Raw genomic sequence first — 17,546 nt, 5'->3', positions numbered from 1 at the left:
GCACAATTGTATTAAGTATTATGTTGTACAAAAGTTACAAAAGAGCTCCAAAGAAAAACACATTAGGGAATCATTGATAAACAGCAAAGGGTTCTATGTTGTGATTCCTCGCTACCACTCATTCATGCATAGTAATTATACATTTCATGCTTGTAAAACCAAAGAATCATCATGAATTATGCAGACACATCAAGCATTAAGATCATGGATGTTTAGGAAATCTAACCAATTTGAAGGCCGCCTCTCTAAGGTTACACCCTAGTATTAAGACAACCATACTGACTAAATTACAACCATATGGGCTTACTCTCATTAAATCCCCTTTTGAGGAATCAGAATCAAATCTATGCACAGTTAGCAAGAAAGGGAGAAGCAATTGGTGTTTATCACCTGCCATTATGGCTCCCTTATGTGTCTGTCTCTAATAAAATGTGGTAATGGATGTACACATTAGGTCTTCGATAAGTATTTAAGCACTCATGAAGAAATTCAAGAAGATTGAGTTGTCTATTTAAATAAGATGGTTCTTTTAACCATCAGATCGATTTCAGGTGCACTATCTAAATCAAATGACATCCACCTCCAGACCATGGTTAGAAGCTCCTTGACTTAGCTTAAGAATGTTATAAAAACTTATTCTTGGGCATCAACTGGATCACACATATAATTGCTAGCTCATACATATAAGAATAATCGGCTGACTGTATCCTTTATCCACTCTGTTCTATACCGAAAAGTCAAGAAAAAAATACAATATGATGAAAGATCTGTACAACATCTGTAGTTTTGGCTTCTTCACAGAATGCCCCATGCCCATAGAAGCATGATTACAGGCGATGATAGGTGAGCCATGTTAAGCCAGCTGCACAATGATGTCACCTCCTCTGGATGGACAACAGATTCCAGCAAGTCAGCTGTTACATCATCACTGCCCTTCCGAAAACAAAAGATGGAACCTGACAAAATATCTAGCCTTTGTGCCTGCAAATGAATATCCTGATTTGACTTGACTTGAGACATTCATGCCATAACATTCACAAAATAAAAAATGTGAGCAGCAAGCAACGAACCTCACTAACACAATGTTCAATCACCAGATGAGCAGAGAGGCCCGTTGACGTGGCTTCAGCTGAGTCCCAAATCAGTCATGTGCAGGAAGAGATCCATTGGTGATCCTAAAGCTTCTCACAGTGAAGCAGGTAATCGAAAGCACCTGACCTAATCTACCGCAATCTTGAGTCTTGACAAAAATCATCGAGAACTTCTCTTGTATAGACACTTATTTTCCCAAAGCCTGCAACTATATCCTGCATTTTCCAGCTTGAGATCGTAAAAGCAGCGCTATACAACACTAAATGTGTTAGAATCCACAGACACAAGGATATTGAAGTTCGTGTGAGGTCATCCAATCTTCTGAAATGCAGGAAAGAGAACTTACCCAGGAGGGAGGATCAACAGCCCAAATCTTGATGTTTACCACGCTGTGCAGGAGAGCTTTTCAGTTTGGGCATTGAATGAGGACACCATAGCTTCTTTATAAGCTGCTCATATGAATCCTAAACCTCCTCAAACATCTAATCTTGCATTCCCGGCCATTAATAAGCCTACACTAATATTTTGAATGTGGCCAGGCAAGCGTATATACATACCTCTTTTGATCGTGCAGGGAGGTGTAGTAGTAACAGCTCAACTCTCCACAGGGATGCAGAGAAATTACAAGAGCTGGCTTTTGATCCACTGATCACCCATCCTAAGAGAGAGTCTTTAATACAGCCTTCATCAGAGAGTCCTGTGCATGGGGTGGGGATCCTTTTTCCTCCTCCTCCTCTTCTGTTTATCAAGGTCACCATCATCCTCTGCATGTCATCTTCAACTGGCCCTGCAAAAAACAGAGGAATACATACATACACTACATATGTACTTACTGCTCTCTAATCTTCCTCTCCCCTGGGACCCCTAGGGAGAAGAAGCATTGAAATTATATGCTTTCATTTGTTAAAACCCAAACCCAATGCAATCAATGGGTGGCTTCTTGGGCGGGTGGGTGTCCCATGAAATGCCCCATGATGCGGTTGGATTTTGGTCAAGTGTAAGGCTGGCCTCTACTTGAAGCTCTCTCAGCCAATGCAAGTGCCGATCCGTTCCATAGAAACGTAACCATCGGTAACGTTGATTCTTGTTGCTCCGATTCACTGATCAAGGGGCTTTCAAATTTTCCCAGAGAATGCAATCGATCATTGATTGCTTTTTTGGCATCCCATTGAGTTTTGCTCTATGGGGTGCAACTTGTTGGTGTCAACGAGCACTGACTACCCTCTTGAGTGTGATCAACAACAAGAGTAGTGTTTTTTGTGGTAGATGGGCTAGTTGTTAAAGTTAATGATAGCTTCTTATCTTCAAGGCAACCTTGGAAGAAGTTCTAAGGTTAATTCCTCACTTTATCATGGAGTTGCATATATCTCTACCCCACTTGGGAGCACATGTGATAGAGCCCCCTATTGTATCCAATCCTCTTTTGTAATTGTAATTTGACGATCTCCTAATTCCTCATTACTAATTCTCCATTGGATATTTCTCTTTACGGAACTCCTCGTGCAACAAGACTCAATTGCAAGTAACATCAAAGGGAAAGCTTGATTGGATAAACTACACAGTCTCATCATGCTTGAATTCATGTCAAGTTAGTTAGTTGGACATATAGCAATAACAACCAACCCTCCAACATTACAAAAATTGATTGCATTTGAAAAAGATGGAATGTGGAATGTCAACATTTGGAAAATGTTCATCTTCGATTAAACCTCATAAAGGAGTATATGAATCAATCTTTTTATAATTTATAAGGTCGGATGAACTCTCAAGGCTTGACAAAGGATCACGTATTTTATTATGGTTGTTGCTTTAGAAAGTGAAGTTATTTTCATTGACTCTTTCAAACTAGCATCCAATCATTGAACATGAACCCAAACCTATTTACTGGTTGTACAAGGGATACACTTGACTAATATTCTAGATTTGGGAGCTCTTAAATGGAGATATGTTCATGAAGTTTTCATGTATGTACCAAATATAGTGTCTAAGCTATCCATAGTTCTACTATTTAACGTGAATCGATGTGACACACGGCAAACCAAACTTCCTATAAACTCCACAAGTTTGAGTTCATATTACCACTCCATAATTTTGTTACAAAATACAATCAAGGTCTTATACCAACCATCCATATTGTCATCATTTATCAACTTTATTTGTGTTGCCCATTGGCAAGTAGGAAAATCTGAATCGTCAAATATGCAGTCACTAAATTTTGGATGAATATGCTGATGTCTTGCTTCCAATTTACATTTGACAGGAAACAAGGTTGTGTAGAGCTTACAACGTCATTGTAATCTAGGAGAATCATAATTACATGATGGTCATGGGCTGTCATAGAAAAGCCATAGAAAAAGTTGTGGCAATTATTAGAGACATATTGGCAACAAAACAATTTGCTACTAAAGTAGAACAAATTCTCACTTTGATACTGACTGTTAGAAAAGATGGTGACAAGCAATAGAGACATGTTAAAAGTGAGAAAACAATTCAATACTAAACTAGAACAAACAATAAGATGGACAGAAGAAATGTGGCTTTGATACTTACTGGTACAGACAAATATAAGGTTTATTTCTCTTAATAATAGACAATAATTACACAGCAGGAGATTAGTAAAAAAACATTTATCTATCTATCTATCTGTACATATATATATATATATATCTGCAGTTCACTTTCAAAATGCATTTCCAAGATAGTACATCACTTTAAACTTCTTTCCTGATTTGTCTGGTTTCTTCACATAAAGTTTTAGGCATTCTATCGAACAGGAAAGGGTTGTTTACATTATCAATAAGATTGACCAATCAAAACCACAGCGGAAGTTGAAGTTACTAATCTCAAATGGTTAACAATATATATTAACATGAAAATGAACATTTAGTTACAATAAAGTCTTTTAATAAGATTGACCAATCAAAACCACAGCAGCAGTTGAAGTTACTAATCTCAAATAGTCAACAATATATATTAGCATGAAAATGAACATTTAGTTACAATACAGTCTTTTAATGGCTTACACATTTAATGGACAACAATCAGCAATGATAGTCAAGGTTATCAAAATGGTCTTTTGAGAAAAACATGAGTTCTATATTCTCACATAAATCTCATCCTCTTTCTAATAGGCAGTTCCATATTCAAAGAAACGTTTGCTCTATATTGGAACAGGTGAATACAATGTTAAAATCAGCTCTCTTACTCTCACAACACTCAAGCATATAAACAGGTTCAGATTCATTAGTATTGAATATATTTCTAATGATTGATAAGCATCAAATATATTTTCCTTTTTAGTCTCAGTTGTTTTTTTCTTTTAGATTGGATATCAGTGCAAAGGTTATATCCCAATTAGCTTTGACTTTTATTTAGGCTATTGAGAGAATAGCAATCAGGCTGCAAATAGATAGTCTCAGTTGTTTTTTTCTTTTAGATTGGATATCAGTGCAAATGTTATATCCCAATTAGCTTTGACTTTTATTTAGGTTATCGGGAGAATAGCAATCAGGCTGCAAATAGAATCACCCTTTTTTATGGTTTAACTAGTCTAGTGTGATGTAGATATACAAGACTACATACAAAAATGCTGATTTACTTGAACATAGCAGTGCCGCAAATTACCTCCTCAGAGGCTAAAAGAGTAGTTGCTAGTTAGAGATTAGACCAAGCAAAGAGCCTCAAATTCCTAGAACTTGAGATCGATCGAATTATTAGCTGTGACTCCAACCACTAACAACTAATCTATCCACAATACTCAAGAGTCTCAAGAAACTACATTAAAGTTAGCGACGCCCAAATCCTGAGCCACTAAATCCTCCTGGCCTTTGTGGAAACCTCCTAATAAATCTACCATCTCTATTATTGTTGCCACGAAACCTTCCCTCGAATCCCTCATTACCTGCTAATTTTGCTTCTTCCTCATCGGTCTCATAGAATCCAGACATTTCATCAAAGGGTTCATTGAAGACATATTTAGGTCGTCCCATGTTGGTGTAGGGCATCAAACCAAAGAATCTCGCTGTCTTGATAGCTTTCGTGATCCTGTTGTGAGACTTGGTTCGCATTTTGAACTGCCAGCAGGACACAAATATTAACATTCACACAATCATAACAAGCCTAAAATACTCTCATTTCAGTGGTTCAATGTTAAACAATACCTCTTTCCGTGCTATAATAGTCCCGGTCTCAGTGATAAATCTGGTGAGAAACCTAACATTCTGCATGGTGGGGGATAAAAGAATTCAGGTTACAATGCATTGTGATAGTACAGCCAGAATCCCAGAACTACATTATTTTGAAGCACTCTTACTCGAAAATCTGCTTTGTCAATGACATCTTGTACTGCAAATGCCTCTTTCTCCCGAGGTTCTCTCCGTCGAGGTGGCAAAGGCCTTGTTATATCAAGCTCCTACAGAGGAAGTCCACACCAAGAAGCGGACATTATTATTTCACATGTAAAAACAGTTTCTGCCAGTTTCATAAAGCAGTAACTTGAATACTTTTCTGACAAATGTTAGAGAGCAACAGCCTTCAACCCACCTCTGGATCATATTCCATTCCAGGATAATAGACTGGACCCTCTGGTCTGAAACTGAAATCCTGTTCAGGGGCACCAGGTTCCTCAAATTCAGGTGGATCAAAAAGCGGAGTATTCGCAAGTAGCTCATCTAGCTCCTCATCTGTTTTTTCCCCACCTTCAAACTCCTCATCACTGGGCTCATTTAAGTCATCACCTGAATCCTCATCACTCAAGTCACCGTCTCCATCCCTAGCTTGCATCCCATCCACAGGCCTTTTCCACGGTGCTTCACTACTACCATCAAATGGCAGTTCCTCCTGATAATCCTCAAAATTCATATCATTCATACTATAGCTTGGACCATTCATAAAGCCCTCACCGCTATCATCATCTCTCATCAACCGTGCTTCCACATCATCATCTTCATCTTTCGATTCAGATGCAAAGTGCCTTTGCGAAACTATGAATGTATGCTTCAATGTACAATTAAGAAGCATCCTTGTTCCTGATCCAGATATATATTTTATAGGTCCACTGTTAATATTCATCAAAGTTTAGTATGATTTAATTTCTATAGTCAAGAAATATGGGAATGAAGCAGATAACATAACGATAGAGAGAGAGAGAGAGAGAGAGAGAGAGAGAGAGAGAGAGAGAAGAGAGGGAGGGGGAGACAACAGAAGGATATATCTGACATCGAACTCAGTTGAACACTATTTCAGGCGATTCAGTACAATTAGAATATACATAGTATAAACCACTAGCCATCTTAGTGCTATTGCAAACTGTCAAGCCTCTACGGTTCCAAACCTCTAGAGGGAAGCAAACAAATTGGTGCAACTTGCACCTTACGGTCCCAGGGTTCCTTTACAATACTAAAGCTGGCTAATCGGTAATCTTCCAAATCATTTCATTATCTTTGCTTTTTCCTATTTCATCTTCACAGTATTAATTGTTAGATATAATCAATGATCAGCCCCAAGTTGTAAATCTATCCCCATATGTGCTCTTAGAGTGCACATTTTGTGATAGCGCCCCAAATGAGGAGCGGCTAGTGTGCAACTCGACCATATGGGTCGATAAGGTGTTAATCTAGGAAACCGTAGATGCGTAGGACACAATATATTTAGGAAAGAGAGAAATAGATAAAAGGATTGGCTAATCAAGTCAGCTAGAATATTTTGTGGGCAAGTTACGATGTACTTAGTCTTGAAGTATGCGTCATTGACTTCAAGATAAGTATTATCTAGCACTAGCCTGTACCTAGGGAGTTGGGTCATATTAAATGACAAGTCAGTTGACAGAAAAGGAATATCTCCACTACTGTCAACTGACTTGCACATTTATACTAAGACCAAACATAGATTATAAGTCACTTTTCTCACACAGTGGTCAGATTGATCATTAGTCCCCACTAATTTTGTAGTGAGCCGGTCCATATCCTATCTAAGCTCTAAGGTGTGAGCGCATGGGAAAACTACCATTTTTGAACTACTCTCATATGTAATAGAAATTCTGTTTTCATATATCCATCTCTGCAGTTGTAACTCTATATACCTATCTACTCGATTCTCAATATTTCTAATATGGTATCAGAGCGAAGAGGTTGATCTAGATTAGGTATATACGGGTAGTTGCTGTCTAGCAACAGAGAGAAATAGAGAGAGAGAGAGACAGAGACAGAGTATCAATGGCCTTGTCCACGAATGTTGCAGCTGCTCCATTGCGCATTCGCCCACCTCCATTGTCTGATGGAAAGCTAGATGGAACCAACTACACTCTATGGAAGTTCAAAATGTCTGCCATTTTGGATTCCTACGAGTTGTTGGAAACAATCATGGGACCCACAGGGGGAGACCCTGAGCCCATGGCAACCTTTGACCCTGCACACCCTACCACATCAATTCCTCCAAATGCTGATCTACTTCGAGCCTGGAAGAGAAGGAATGCTGATGCGCTATGTACCATAGTCACTGGTGTATGTGACTCCGTACTAACACTAGTGCAACATACAACTAGGGCACATGAAGCTTGGAGCATATTGGCCAGCCAGTATGAGACCAGAAACTATACAAGGATACAAAACCTCGAAAATCAGCTTGCTACAGAGAAGCTCGCTGATGGAGAGAAAGTAGAATCCTTTGTAAAAAGGATTAAGGATCTTCAAGATCAGCTGGCGGCTGTTGGAGTAGTCGTCTCTCAAGAGGATATGGCTCGTCGGTGCATTCGAGTACTTCCTTTCAAGTATGATGGCATTGTGACAGCATTGAACACTCAGGTTCGACCCACTCCTTTAAAATTTGATGAACTAAGTGCAATGCTGCTTGAAGAGGAGATTCGGCTGAAGACAAGAGAAGAAAGGGAAGATTCAGCATTTGTCTCTAGGACTAAGGGTGAAGGGGTATCCAATTCAAACAATGCGAATAGGATACCGAAGAAGAAGAAGTTCAATGGATCGTGTTTCTACTGTGACAAGAAGGGTCACACAATCAAGAATTGTCGAAAGAAGATGGCGGATGAGAAGAATGGTTCTAATAAGACTTCTTGGAGAGAGCCCGAGTCCGCTAACAATGTCGTAGATGAACTTGAGTTATGGGTCGCAACTGAAGAAGTGTGTTCTTCAGTTGACACTCAAGTTGTTGATGAGTCTTGGATTCTCGATAGTGGAGCATCCCGACATATGACCAGTAATCGTGACTGGTACAGTTCTTGGACACCTCTACAAGAGCCCATCAATGTTGTGGTCGGGAACAATGCTCGATGTCCGGCCAAAGGAACCGGAACCGTCTCCCTCAAAGCAACGACCGGTGGGACAAAGCATCTCTCTCAAGTGTTGTACGTGCCAGATCTGAAGAAGAATCTACTGTCCATTTCTGCACTGACTGACAAGGGTCTTGATGTTCGATTCAAGAAGTCGGGTGCAAAAATAACAGATTCTGCTGGCAAGGTTGTAGGAATAGGGGTGAGGCGCAACAATCTCTATGAGCTGAGCGCGTTTACCATTTCTACTGACCACAGCACAAGTACCAACACAAAGCAATGGCATGAGAGATTTGGGCATCTCAACGTTGCTGTGTTGAAGGAGATGAAGAAGTCGAATATGGTAGTTGGGTTGCCAACCCTATCTGACTTAAGTCATGTTTGTGATGCTTGTATGATGGGCAAGCATCAAAGATCAGCCATTCCAAAAGAGAGTCAAAATCGGGCAAAGACTCCTCTACAGCTAATACACATTGACCTCTCTAGAAAAATGGTGACTCCTGCAATGGGTGGATCTCTCTACTATATGCTAATAGTCGACGACTTCAGCAGAAAGATGTGAGTTTACTTCCTTCGGGAGAAGGCTGAAGCTTTTAAAATCTTCAAAAGATGGCATAAGTTTGTCAAGCGAGAGTCTGGAAAGTTAGTGAAGGAGCTACGCTCTGATCGAGGTGGAGAATTCTTATCAATCGAATTCTGTGAGTATTGCAAAGAGCATGGAATTAAGCGCCAACTTACAACTGCCTACACCCCACAACAAAATGGCGTTGTCGAACGTCGAAATTGAACAGTTGTCGAGATGGCTAGGTGTATGTTGAAGGCACAAGCGCTGCCCGACCCATTCTGGGCTGAAGCAGTGAACACAGCAGTTTACATCCTCAATCGGAGCTACACGAAGGCACTTCAAGGGAAAACACCCCAAGAAGCTTATTCAGGCAAGAAACCTTCAGTGCTGCACTTCAGAACCTTTGGGTGTATGTGCTACGCACATATTCCAGATGTGAGCAGAAAGAAGTTGGATGCTAAAAGCAAAAACTGTATCTTTCTCGGATATAGTGAAGAGTCAAAGGCCTATCGACTCTACGATCCAGAGGCAAGAAAGATATTGACAAGCCGCGATGTGGTGTTCGATGAGGAACAACCACAGCTAGCTGAGAACAACGATTCTCAAGTTATCTCATCAACTGAAGAAGTATTTTACCCAATCCCGACCCATTATCCAAAAAAGGAAGCTGAACCATCTGATGGTAATGGTTCACTAGTTCAGCCTATGCCAGTCCCACATGTAAAGAAAATACCTAAGTGGGCTCAACAACTCTTCAATGATCATACTCCTAAAGTTGAGTTTCCTGAAACTTCAACTAATGGATTACGAAGATCAAGAAGAATACAGGAGCAAGGAAGAACCTCTGACCACATTGTCAACATGGCTCTGATGGTGGACATCATAGGCTCAGTGAGTAAGCCGACCTCGGTGGAGGAAGCTATGGCCGACCCGAAGTGGAAAGAGGAGATGATATCAGAATATGATAGCATCATGAAAAATGACACATGGGAGTTGGTAGAGAGGCCAACAAAGAAGAAGGTGATAGGCACGAAGTGGGTATGGAAAGTAAAGTATAAAGCTGATGGCTCTTTGGAGAAATTCAAGGCCAGGCTAGTAGCGCAAGGATACTCCCAAATTGAAGGGTTCGATGTACAAGAAACATTTGCCCCGACAGCTCGCATGACAACAATTCGAATGGTCATAGCGTTGGCTGCTTCAAGAGGATGGCCGATTTATCAAATGGATGTCAAATCAGCATTTCTGAATGGGCATCTCAAGGAGGAGGTATATGTGACACAACCACCGGGGTTTGAGATACCGAATTCAGAAAACAAAGTTTGCAAGCTGAAGAAGGCACTATATGGTCTAAAGCAAGCACCAAGAGCTTGGAACAAGAGGATAGACAGCTTCTTACGATCAATCGACTTTAAGCAATGTGCTTCGGATGCAAGTATGTATGTCAAAATGAAGGACGGGAAACAAGTCATCATTATCATTTACGTGGATGATCTAGTACTTACTGGTGACCATGAAGAGTGCATTGGCCAAACACAAGAGTGTTTGAAAACTGAGTTTGAAATGACAGACTTGGGGATTCTACACTACTTCCTTGGAATTGAGGTTTGGCAAACCTCGGTCGGCATCTTCATGTCACAAAGAAAGTATGCAACAGAGATCTTGAAGACCTTCGGGATGATGGACAGCAAGTCGAAGTCGACTCCAATGGAGTCAAACTGCAAGCTATCCCAAGAAGACTCATCACCAATGGTTGACATAAGGAAGTATAGACAACTAGTAGGAAGTCTAATTTTCCTATGCAACACTAGGCCGGATATTTGTTTTGCAGTCAATGTGGTGAGTCGATTCAGCAACAAGCCGAAGGAGACTCATTGGAAAGCTGCCCTACGTGTATTAAAGTACATTGTGGGTACTTTAAATTATGGAATCTTCTACAAGCCAACAATTGACCAACTTAGTGGATATTGCGACTCCGATTGGGCTGGAGATAGTGATTCCAGAAAATCAGTTTCTGGATATTGTTTTTCAATAGGATCTGGAGCTGTTTCATGGAGTAGTAAAAAACAACCAACAGTGGCACTATCTTCAACGGAGGCAGAATACAAAGCAGCATGCATAGCGGCATGCGAGGTAGTTTGGCTAAGAAGAATCCTTATGGATGTGGCAGTCCCAATAAGGACGGCAACGGTATTGAGGTGTGACAATCAGAGTTGCATGGCCATTGCCAAGAACCCCGTATTTCATGCACGTACTAAACACATAGAGATTCAGTATCACTATGTGCGGGAGCTAATAAATGATGAGATTGTGGAGCTTGAGTACTGTCCAACATCAGAAAATGCTGCAGATATCTTCACAAAGGCGCTTGGAGCAGAACAGTTGCAACAACACCTTCGACGACTAGGTGTTGGCCCAATTCCAAGTGAACTCAATGGGTTGATCATTGAGGGGGCGTGTTAGATATAATCAATGATCAGCCCCAAGTTGTAAATCTATCCCCATATGTGCTCTTAGAGTGCACATTTTGTGATAGCGCCCCAAATGAGGAGCGGCTAGTGTGCAACTCGACCATATGGGTCGATAAGGTGTTAATCTAGGAAACCGTAGATGCGTAGGACACAATATATTTAGGAAAGAGAGAAATAGATAAAAGGATTGGCTAATCAAGTCAGCTAGAATATTTTGTGGGCAAGTTACGATGTACTTAGTCTTGAAGTATGCGTCATTGACTTCAAGATAAGTATTATCTAGCACTAGCCTGTACCTAGGGAGTTGGGTCATATTAAATGACAAGTCAGTTGACAGAAAAGGAATATCTCCACTACTGTCAACTGACTTGCACATTTATACTAAGACCAAACATAGATTATAAGTCACTTTTCTCACACAGTGGTCAGATTGATCATTAGTCCCCACTAATTTTGTAGTGAGCCGGTCCATATCCTATCTAAGCTCTAAGGTGTGAGCGCATGGGAAAACTACCATTTTTGAACTACTCTCATATGTAATAGAAATTCTGTTTTCATATATCCATCTCTGCAGTTGTAACTCTATATACCTATCTACTTGATTCTCAATATTTCTAATATTAATCCCCAAAATTCACAATTTTCTGTAATAAAGTCACATCTCAACTTCATGCATTGAACATCTCAACCTTGGATCATGAAATTATCTTCCCTATTCACAGAATTATGAATTTATTTCAGGCTATGAGTCTTCCTTGAAGCATATAAATAAAAGGGCTCCTCCAATGGATCTATATCAAACAAGTGATGTTGATTCTAGAAGGAGTCTCCATTTCTGTAACAATATCTGGTATGATGGACCCTGGTAGAAATTAGACATTGAGCATGAAATAAAAAACATGTTAAGTTCCTTTTCACAGATCTCTCCATGGAATGCTAATTTTATTTCAACAGTAAGTTTTTTTATAGAAACTCAACCCAAATTTGAATGGGTTTGTCAGTGGACAATAACTTATCTCCAAATCTACACAATCTAAGATCTCTATGACATTTATTATTCCATGAAAAGGTCCCACCACGATGGCCAGCCAGATTTACAAGTTGCACTGCCACCAGTAATGTTCGGAATATTTTCAATAATCACATTATAAGGAAATCTCAAAATAAAATCACTAACATATTTGGAAATCCAGGTGACATGTATTTTGGGTTAGAAAAAGACTATAAGGTAACATAATTCCTTACACATATCAAAGGCTACAACTATGAGCTTTGGAATTTCAGAGGATCCTTTAAAGGAATACCTGCCAATGAATGAGAATTCCTTCAAGACATAAAGATTCTTCATTGTAAGTAAGGAGATTAGAACCATAGAAACTTGAATGCCTAGAAGCCATAATCTGCCAGGTTTACAATAGAGGTATGGAATATGACTACAAGGAGAAAAAAGGATCAATAGAAGCACACCACCATATACAGTCCTTCCAATTAAATTAAGGATTGTTGAGGATCTCTAGTTTTGACAACAGACTCGAAATAGCAAACAATACTATTATTTAGAAAATATATTTTACCCGAAATGTTCCCATGTGCCAGTTGCTTTGGAGTAATACCCTGAAACAAAGAAGGAATATATTAAAGTAGTCGAGCAGCAAATGATCATAAGAATTTTCCAGAGCATAATACTATAGATATAACACAGGTGTATAGAGACATTTGGTTTTAATTCCAAAAATTCCCTTTTACATTTTGAGAAAAAAAGCTATTATATGTTCACTTTCATCACACTAAATTATAGTTAGTGGAAAAAGGAAATGTGGACGACGAGAGGAGGAGACAAAACTAGTTTTCAGACTTAAGACTTATATATCCTCCTCTCGTTTAGCTAGTATATAAAATGAAATGGAAAAAGCTAAATTGTTTAGCGTAAGACTTATATATCCTTGCCAAAGGTAAGATGCATCAAAGAACACACTACCAGAATTCATTTTTTCAAAAGAAAAGTTCGAGGCGCCATAGAAATATAAAATTCTGTTTCTTTTTTAAGGGTTGCTAACATGCCATTGCCATTCATCTCTCTTCAGGAACCTGTTTCCTCAGGGACGAAAGAGACGAAAGGAGGATATAGAATCAGAGAAGATGATCGAGATCTTTACCTCCTTAGCGTCGAGCTCGGCCTTGGAGAGAACAGAGGAGCGGGGGGGCACCATGAACCTGGGGCGATTGAGTTTGAGAGCATCATCAGCAGGCTTTGATGCAATACCATGACCAAATCCTGAAGGAGGAGGTGTAGGCGCGGGAGAGGAAGAGGAAGAGGCCGGCGAGGCTGCCCTGAGAGCAAGGAGAACACGCAGAGGCCGACGGCTCAGCAGCATCCTCTGTTCTCTGTCTTCCTCTGTCTCTGTCTCTGTCTCTGTCTCTGTCTCTGTCTCCTTCTCCTTCTGCCCAAAGGGACAGAAACATAAATATGACATAATATTTGCTTCTCATTCCTATTTCTTAAATTTTTTGAAACCCCTTTTTGGAGGGTATCCATCTTTCCAAGCCCTGCCCTGCCCTGCCCTGCCCTGCCTTGCCTTGCCTTGCCTTGCCATGCCTTGATGAGGCTCTCGATTCGGGTTCCTACCATGACTTTGATTGCTTCAGTATTGCCCGATACTTCAAGATCAAGCACTTCTCTGTGTGCAGTTGTTTTCGTTGCACGGTTCTTGAGTTCTCAATGTTCATATATATAAGTTCCATGATACACTAGTTACTATATACTAGGAGGTGGGGTGTTACACACGCTTTAGTATACTAAGGTGTGTTCCCCACACTAGGGAAGTTGAGTTTGATTCTCAACTCTCGACACGCCCCCTCGAACACAACTTTCGGTCGCCCAATAGTTGGTCTGGACTGGTCTGGTCTCGACTCATGTGTTCATTTCGCTCCGTTCGACTTCATGTCGAACAGCTCCTTATTTCTTACTCCCCCTCAAGCTCGGCTGGTCAGTGATCCAAAGACCGAGGTTCGTCGTGAACTGTTTGTTGGGATATGAATCGTAGATGGACGAGAAAGATATGTTGAAATAAGTACAAAACTAAAAACAACAAAATACACAGTACACACATTTTACGTCGAAACCCTAAAATGGGAAAAACCCACGGAGCAACTGAACTTCACTATATCACAAAGACACAAGAGGAAAATCATATTACAGAGAAGGTGCGTCCATGATTTATTCCCTATGAACATTAATAAGATCTTTGCATCATGTAGTGGCATATTGAAGTAGAATTAATGTGGCTTTGCTACAACAAATCCCACAAAGTAAGGTGTTCTTGTTAATAAAAGAACTATGTAGGATGGTCAAGCCCCTTGCTATCAAGAACACAAAACTTAAGACGATCTTGGCTAAACTGGTTGAGCTCATCATTGAAGAAGTCATAAGATTAGACTCTTGTCCATGGCATGATGTGCTTCAAATTGTACAATGAGATCTCCATATTAGACATGGGGAACTAACAATGACAATCCCGCATTTTTGGGTTTCAAAACTACAATCCATATATGTTGTCGCATGAATTTGAGTGTGCATGTGAAATGTAGAGCAGAACCACTAGGAACCTAAACCAAGGAAGATGGCTTGACAATAATGGATTGTGGGAGTCAACATATGAGTTGGCACTCCTTTGTGCTTCTTGTTTGATTCACATTGGTACACTTGTAATTAAGACACTTTGCTTAGGGAATAATGTGTTTGTACTTAGCGATTATGTGTGTTGGAATGGGTAAATATGTGAGTGTTTTGCAAGTGGATATGAGTTTACTTGAATATCAATAGGCACACTAAGTGTGTATATGTGCAAATGTTCATGTGTGTTTGTTATCAACGTGAGTGTGAACTTATATGTATGTTTGTTGGTGGATATATTTGAGTGTATTGTTGGCATGAGAACACATGAACACATTCATGTAAATGTACATGTAAATGTATGCGTGCATGAAATAATTTGAGGGTGTGAAGGGGTAATGTGGGTATGTTTGTATTGTTTATTATACATATATTTTTGTGAGTGTGATTGTATATGTCTTTGTATGTGTCTTTACTTTGATAAAAATGGGGGGATTGAATTTAGGGTAGAGTCTTGTAGGGGGCTATTCGCTTGCAAGAGTATGCGAGCAAGGACAAAAGGAGGAAATGTTTCTAATTATATCGATAAGAAAGCCTTTTAGTGATTCTCAAATTAAGTCAAAGGTTCAACTTCGAAAGAAGTACCAAGAACTCATAGATGTAATTGACATAGTCAAAGCTATCTCATTCCTAGAACATTAATCTTATGGTTGTCCTATTGATCTACTACACATGAAAGTGCCACCATGGGGATCGGTCTACAATTTGTGAGGATCTTGCGTTTCATTCGAAACACAATCCCCTACAACTTCCCATATTCTCTTTGTTAAGAAAAATGTGGGTCTCTTTGATTGGTCACACAATATAAATTTTGAATAAATGACCATATGCAATAGGTATGCTCTACTTTCGATCTACAATCTCTTAGAATGGACCTAAGTATTTCACTAAGATTGATCTACAAGGTGCATATAGCCTTTTTCATAGATAATGAGTGCAAGATGACATTTTCTACTCGAGACAACCATTTTGAATACAAGATAATGCCATTAGGTCTTACAAATGTACCATGGTCTTTCAACTATGACTAATGATATTTTCCAAGATTTTCTTGACATCTTCTTAATCATCTCCCTAGATGATATCTTGGTTCATTCCAAAAGACAAGAGCAAAATGATATTCATGTTCATCAAGCGCTAAAATGACTTCATGTAACAATTGGCAACTGTTCGGTTTGAACCGAACCGAACCGGAAAACCATGGCTTAACGGCTTAACGGTTCGATTCAGGTTTAGGTTTTTTAACACGGTTCAGTTCGTTTTCAACAATCAGAAACCGCAGTTTAAATAGTTTAATGGTTATTTATTTATTTATTTATTTATAAAATTTAAAAATTTGTTTTTAAACAATCTTTTCATTTTTAGACCTTATTCTCACATTTTAGGAACATCTTTAAATTTTAAAAAATTTAAAATAATGAAATATTATAAATTTAAAATTAAAATTTGACCTAAGTTGAAAACCGAAACCGAACCACGAACCCGCGGTTTTTACGGTTTAATGGTTTAACGGTTTGAAAAAGGTTTAATGGTTTCCTAGTTCGGTTCAGATTTCAACAAATTTAAATGGTTTGGTTTGGACCCTCTCAAACCGAACCGAACTGTTGCCGATTGTTCACTTCATGTGTCATGGCCATGGATATGTATACTTGAATATGAGACATTAGTCTTTCTGCATTGATATTGGAGAGTTGAGTATATGGGTAGATTGAGTAAAGAAGAGACTTGGTATATGGGAATTGGTAAAAGAGAAATTGAGTATGTAAAGACCTAACAAGCATGCTAGAATTAGCATGCTTGATTCCATGTACATATATGATGGGTTGATCTTTGTTTTGAAATCAATGAGATCAACACCATTTATGTATCATGATATGAGCATTGTCCAATTACCCCTCTTGTTTTTAGCTTCTTATTCTCATTTTATGATCTTATTCTTGCCCCTCTAATCTATATTCGTGTCATCATTAATATGATCGCTACGCAAAGCTGGAGAAATGTTGTTTTGATAGCAACTAGGTAGAATTTCCTAGCCTATGTCAGTTCATGTAATGGTTTCTTAATGGATTGAATTAAACTTTAAAACGTGCTAGATTGGCAAACATCCAATGTTTTTTAGGGTTTACGATTTTTAGTTATTTATAAAAAGATACTTCGCATTAGTTAGGTACAGTGCCTTTACACTCCATATCTACAACAACGGGTTTCTGAATTTTTATTGTAAATTCATGAAGAACTATGCAAGGATTACTTTGCCTCTAATACAACTTACACAATAGAATCAACCATTTGTCTCGTCTATTGTGGCAGAAAAGACATTTACTAATATTAAATGAGCATTTACATTTGCACCAAATTTAGCCCATCTTAATTTAAGTAAAATATTTCTAATTGAAGCTTATACATTTGATTTTGCTTTTAGGATTGTCCTATTAAAACTAGGAGATAACGGACAACAAGTAGCTT

At 39.1% G+C, this 17,546-nt stretch overlaps 2 protein-coding genes across 2 annotated transcripts; both read right to left on the bottom strand.

The window, feature by feature from the left end:
* Nucleotides 1-209: 209 nt before the first annotated feature.
* LOC147857852 (3-oxoacyl-acyl-carrier synthase-like protein (Protein of unknown function DUF455)) lies at nucleotides 210-3,089 on the bottom strand. The gene is given in 8 exon segments (XM_087327570.1): nucleotides 210-872; nucleotides 874-981; nucleotides 1,071-1,144; nucleotides 1,147-1,241; nucleotides 1,243-1,307; nucleotides 1,439-1,494; nucleotides 1,646-1,879; nucleotides 3,065-3,089. Coding segments are annotated over 8 exon segments (702 nt in total). The 3' UTR covers nucleotides 210-827.
* A 1,582-nt stretch (nucleotides 3,090-4,671) lies between these two features.
* LOC147857851 (Ribosomal protein S18) lies at nucleotides 4,672-14,036 on the bottom strand. The gene is made up of 7 exons (XM_087327569.1): nucleotides 13,923-14,036; nucleotides 13,564-13,848; nucleotides 12,982-13,021; nucleotides 5,635-6,119; nucleotides 5,405-5,503; nucleotides 5,253-5,312; nucleotides 4,672-5,165 (listed from the first exon to the last, which is right to left on the bottom strand). The coding sequence occupies exons 1-7, from the start codon at nucleotides 14,034-14,036 to the stop codon at nucleotides 4,878-4,880; spliced, it is 1,371 nt and encodes a 456-aa protein (XP_087183695.1). The 3' UTR covers nucleotides 4,672-4,877.
* Between the last annotated feature and the right edge of the window lie 3,510 nt (nucleotides 14,037-17,546).

The sequence above is a fragment of the Azolla caroliniana genome, unplaced genomic scaffold (genome assembly GCF_043228905.1).
Source record: "Azolla caroliniana isolate FFs.n. ecotype wild unplaced genomic scaffold, voAzoCaro1.0.p SCAF_11, whole genome shotgun sequence".
NCBI classification, from domain to species: domain Eukaryota; kingdom Viridiplantae; phylum Streptophyta; class Polypodiopsida; order Salviniales; family Salviniaceae; genus Azolla; species Azolla caroliniana.
This window is presented reverse-complemented; position numbering and strand designations above follow the sequence as displayed.

Bases quoted from the DNA above. Each gene is read 5' to 3' on its own strand.
- LOC147857851 (XM_087327569.1), bottom strand. From the start codon at position 14,036: ATGGTAGGAACCCGAATCGAGAGCCTCATCAAGGCATGGCAAGGCAAG. The intron at 13,849-13,922 runs GTTTCAAAAAAT...CCCTTTGGGCAG, and splicing joins TGGATACCCTCCAAAAAGGG to AAGGAGAAGGAGACAGAGAC. The intron at 5,313-5,404 runs GTAAGAGTGCTT...CCCACCATGCAG, and splicing joins TTGACAAAGCAGATTTTCGA to AATGTTAGGTTTCTCACCAG.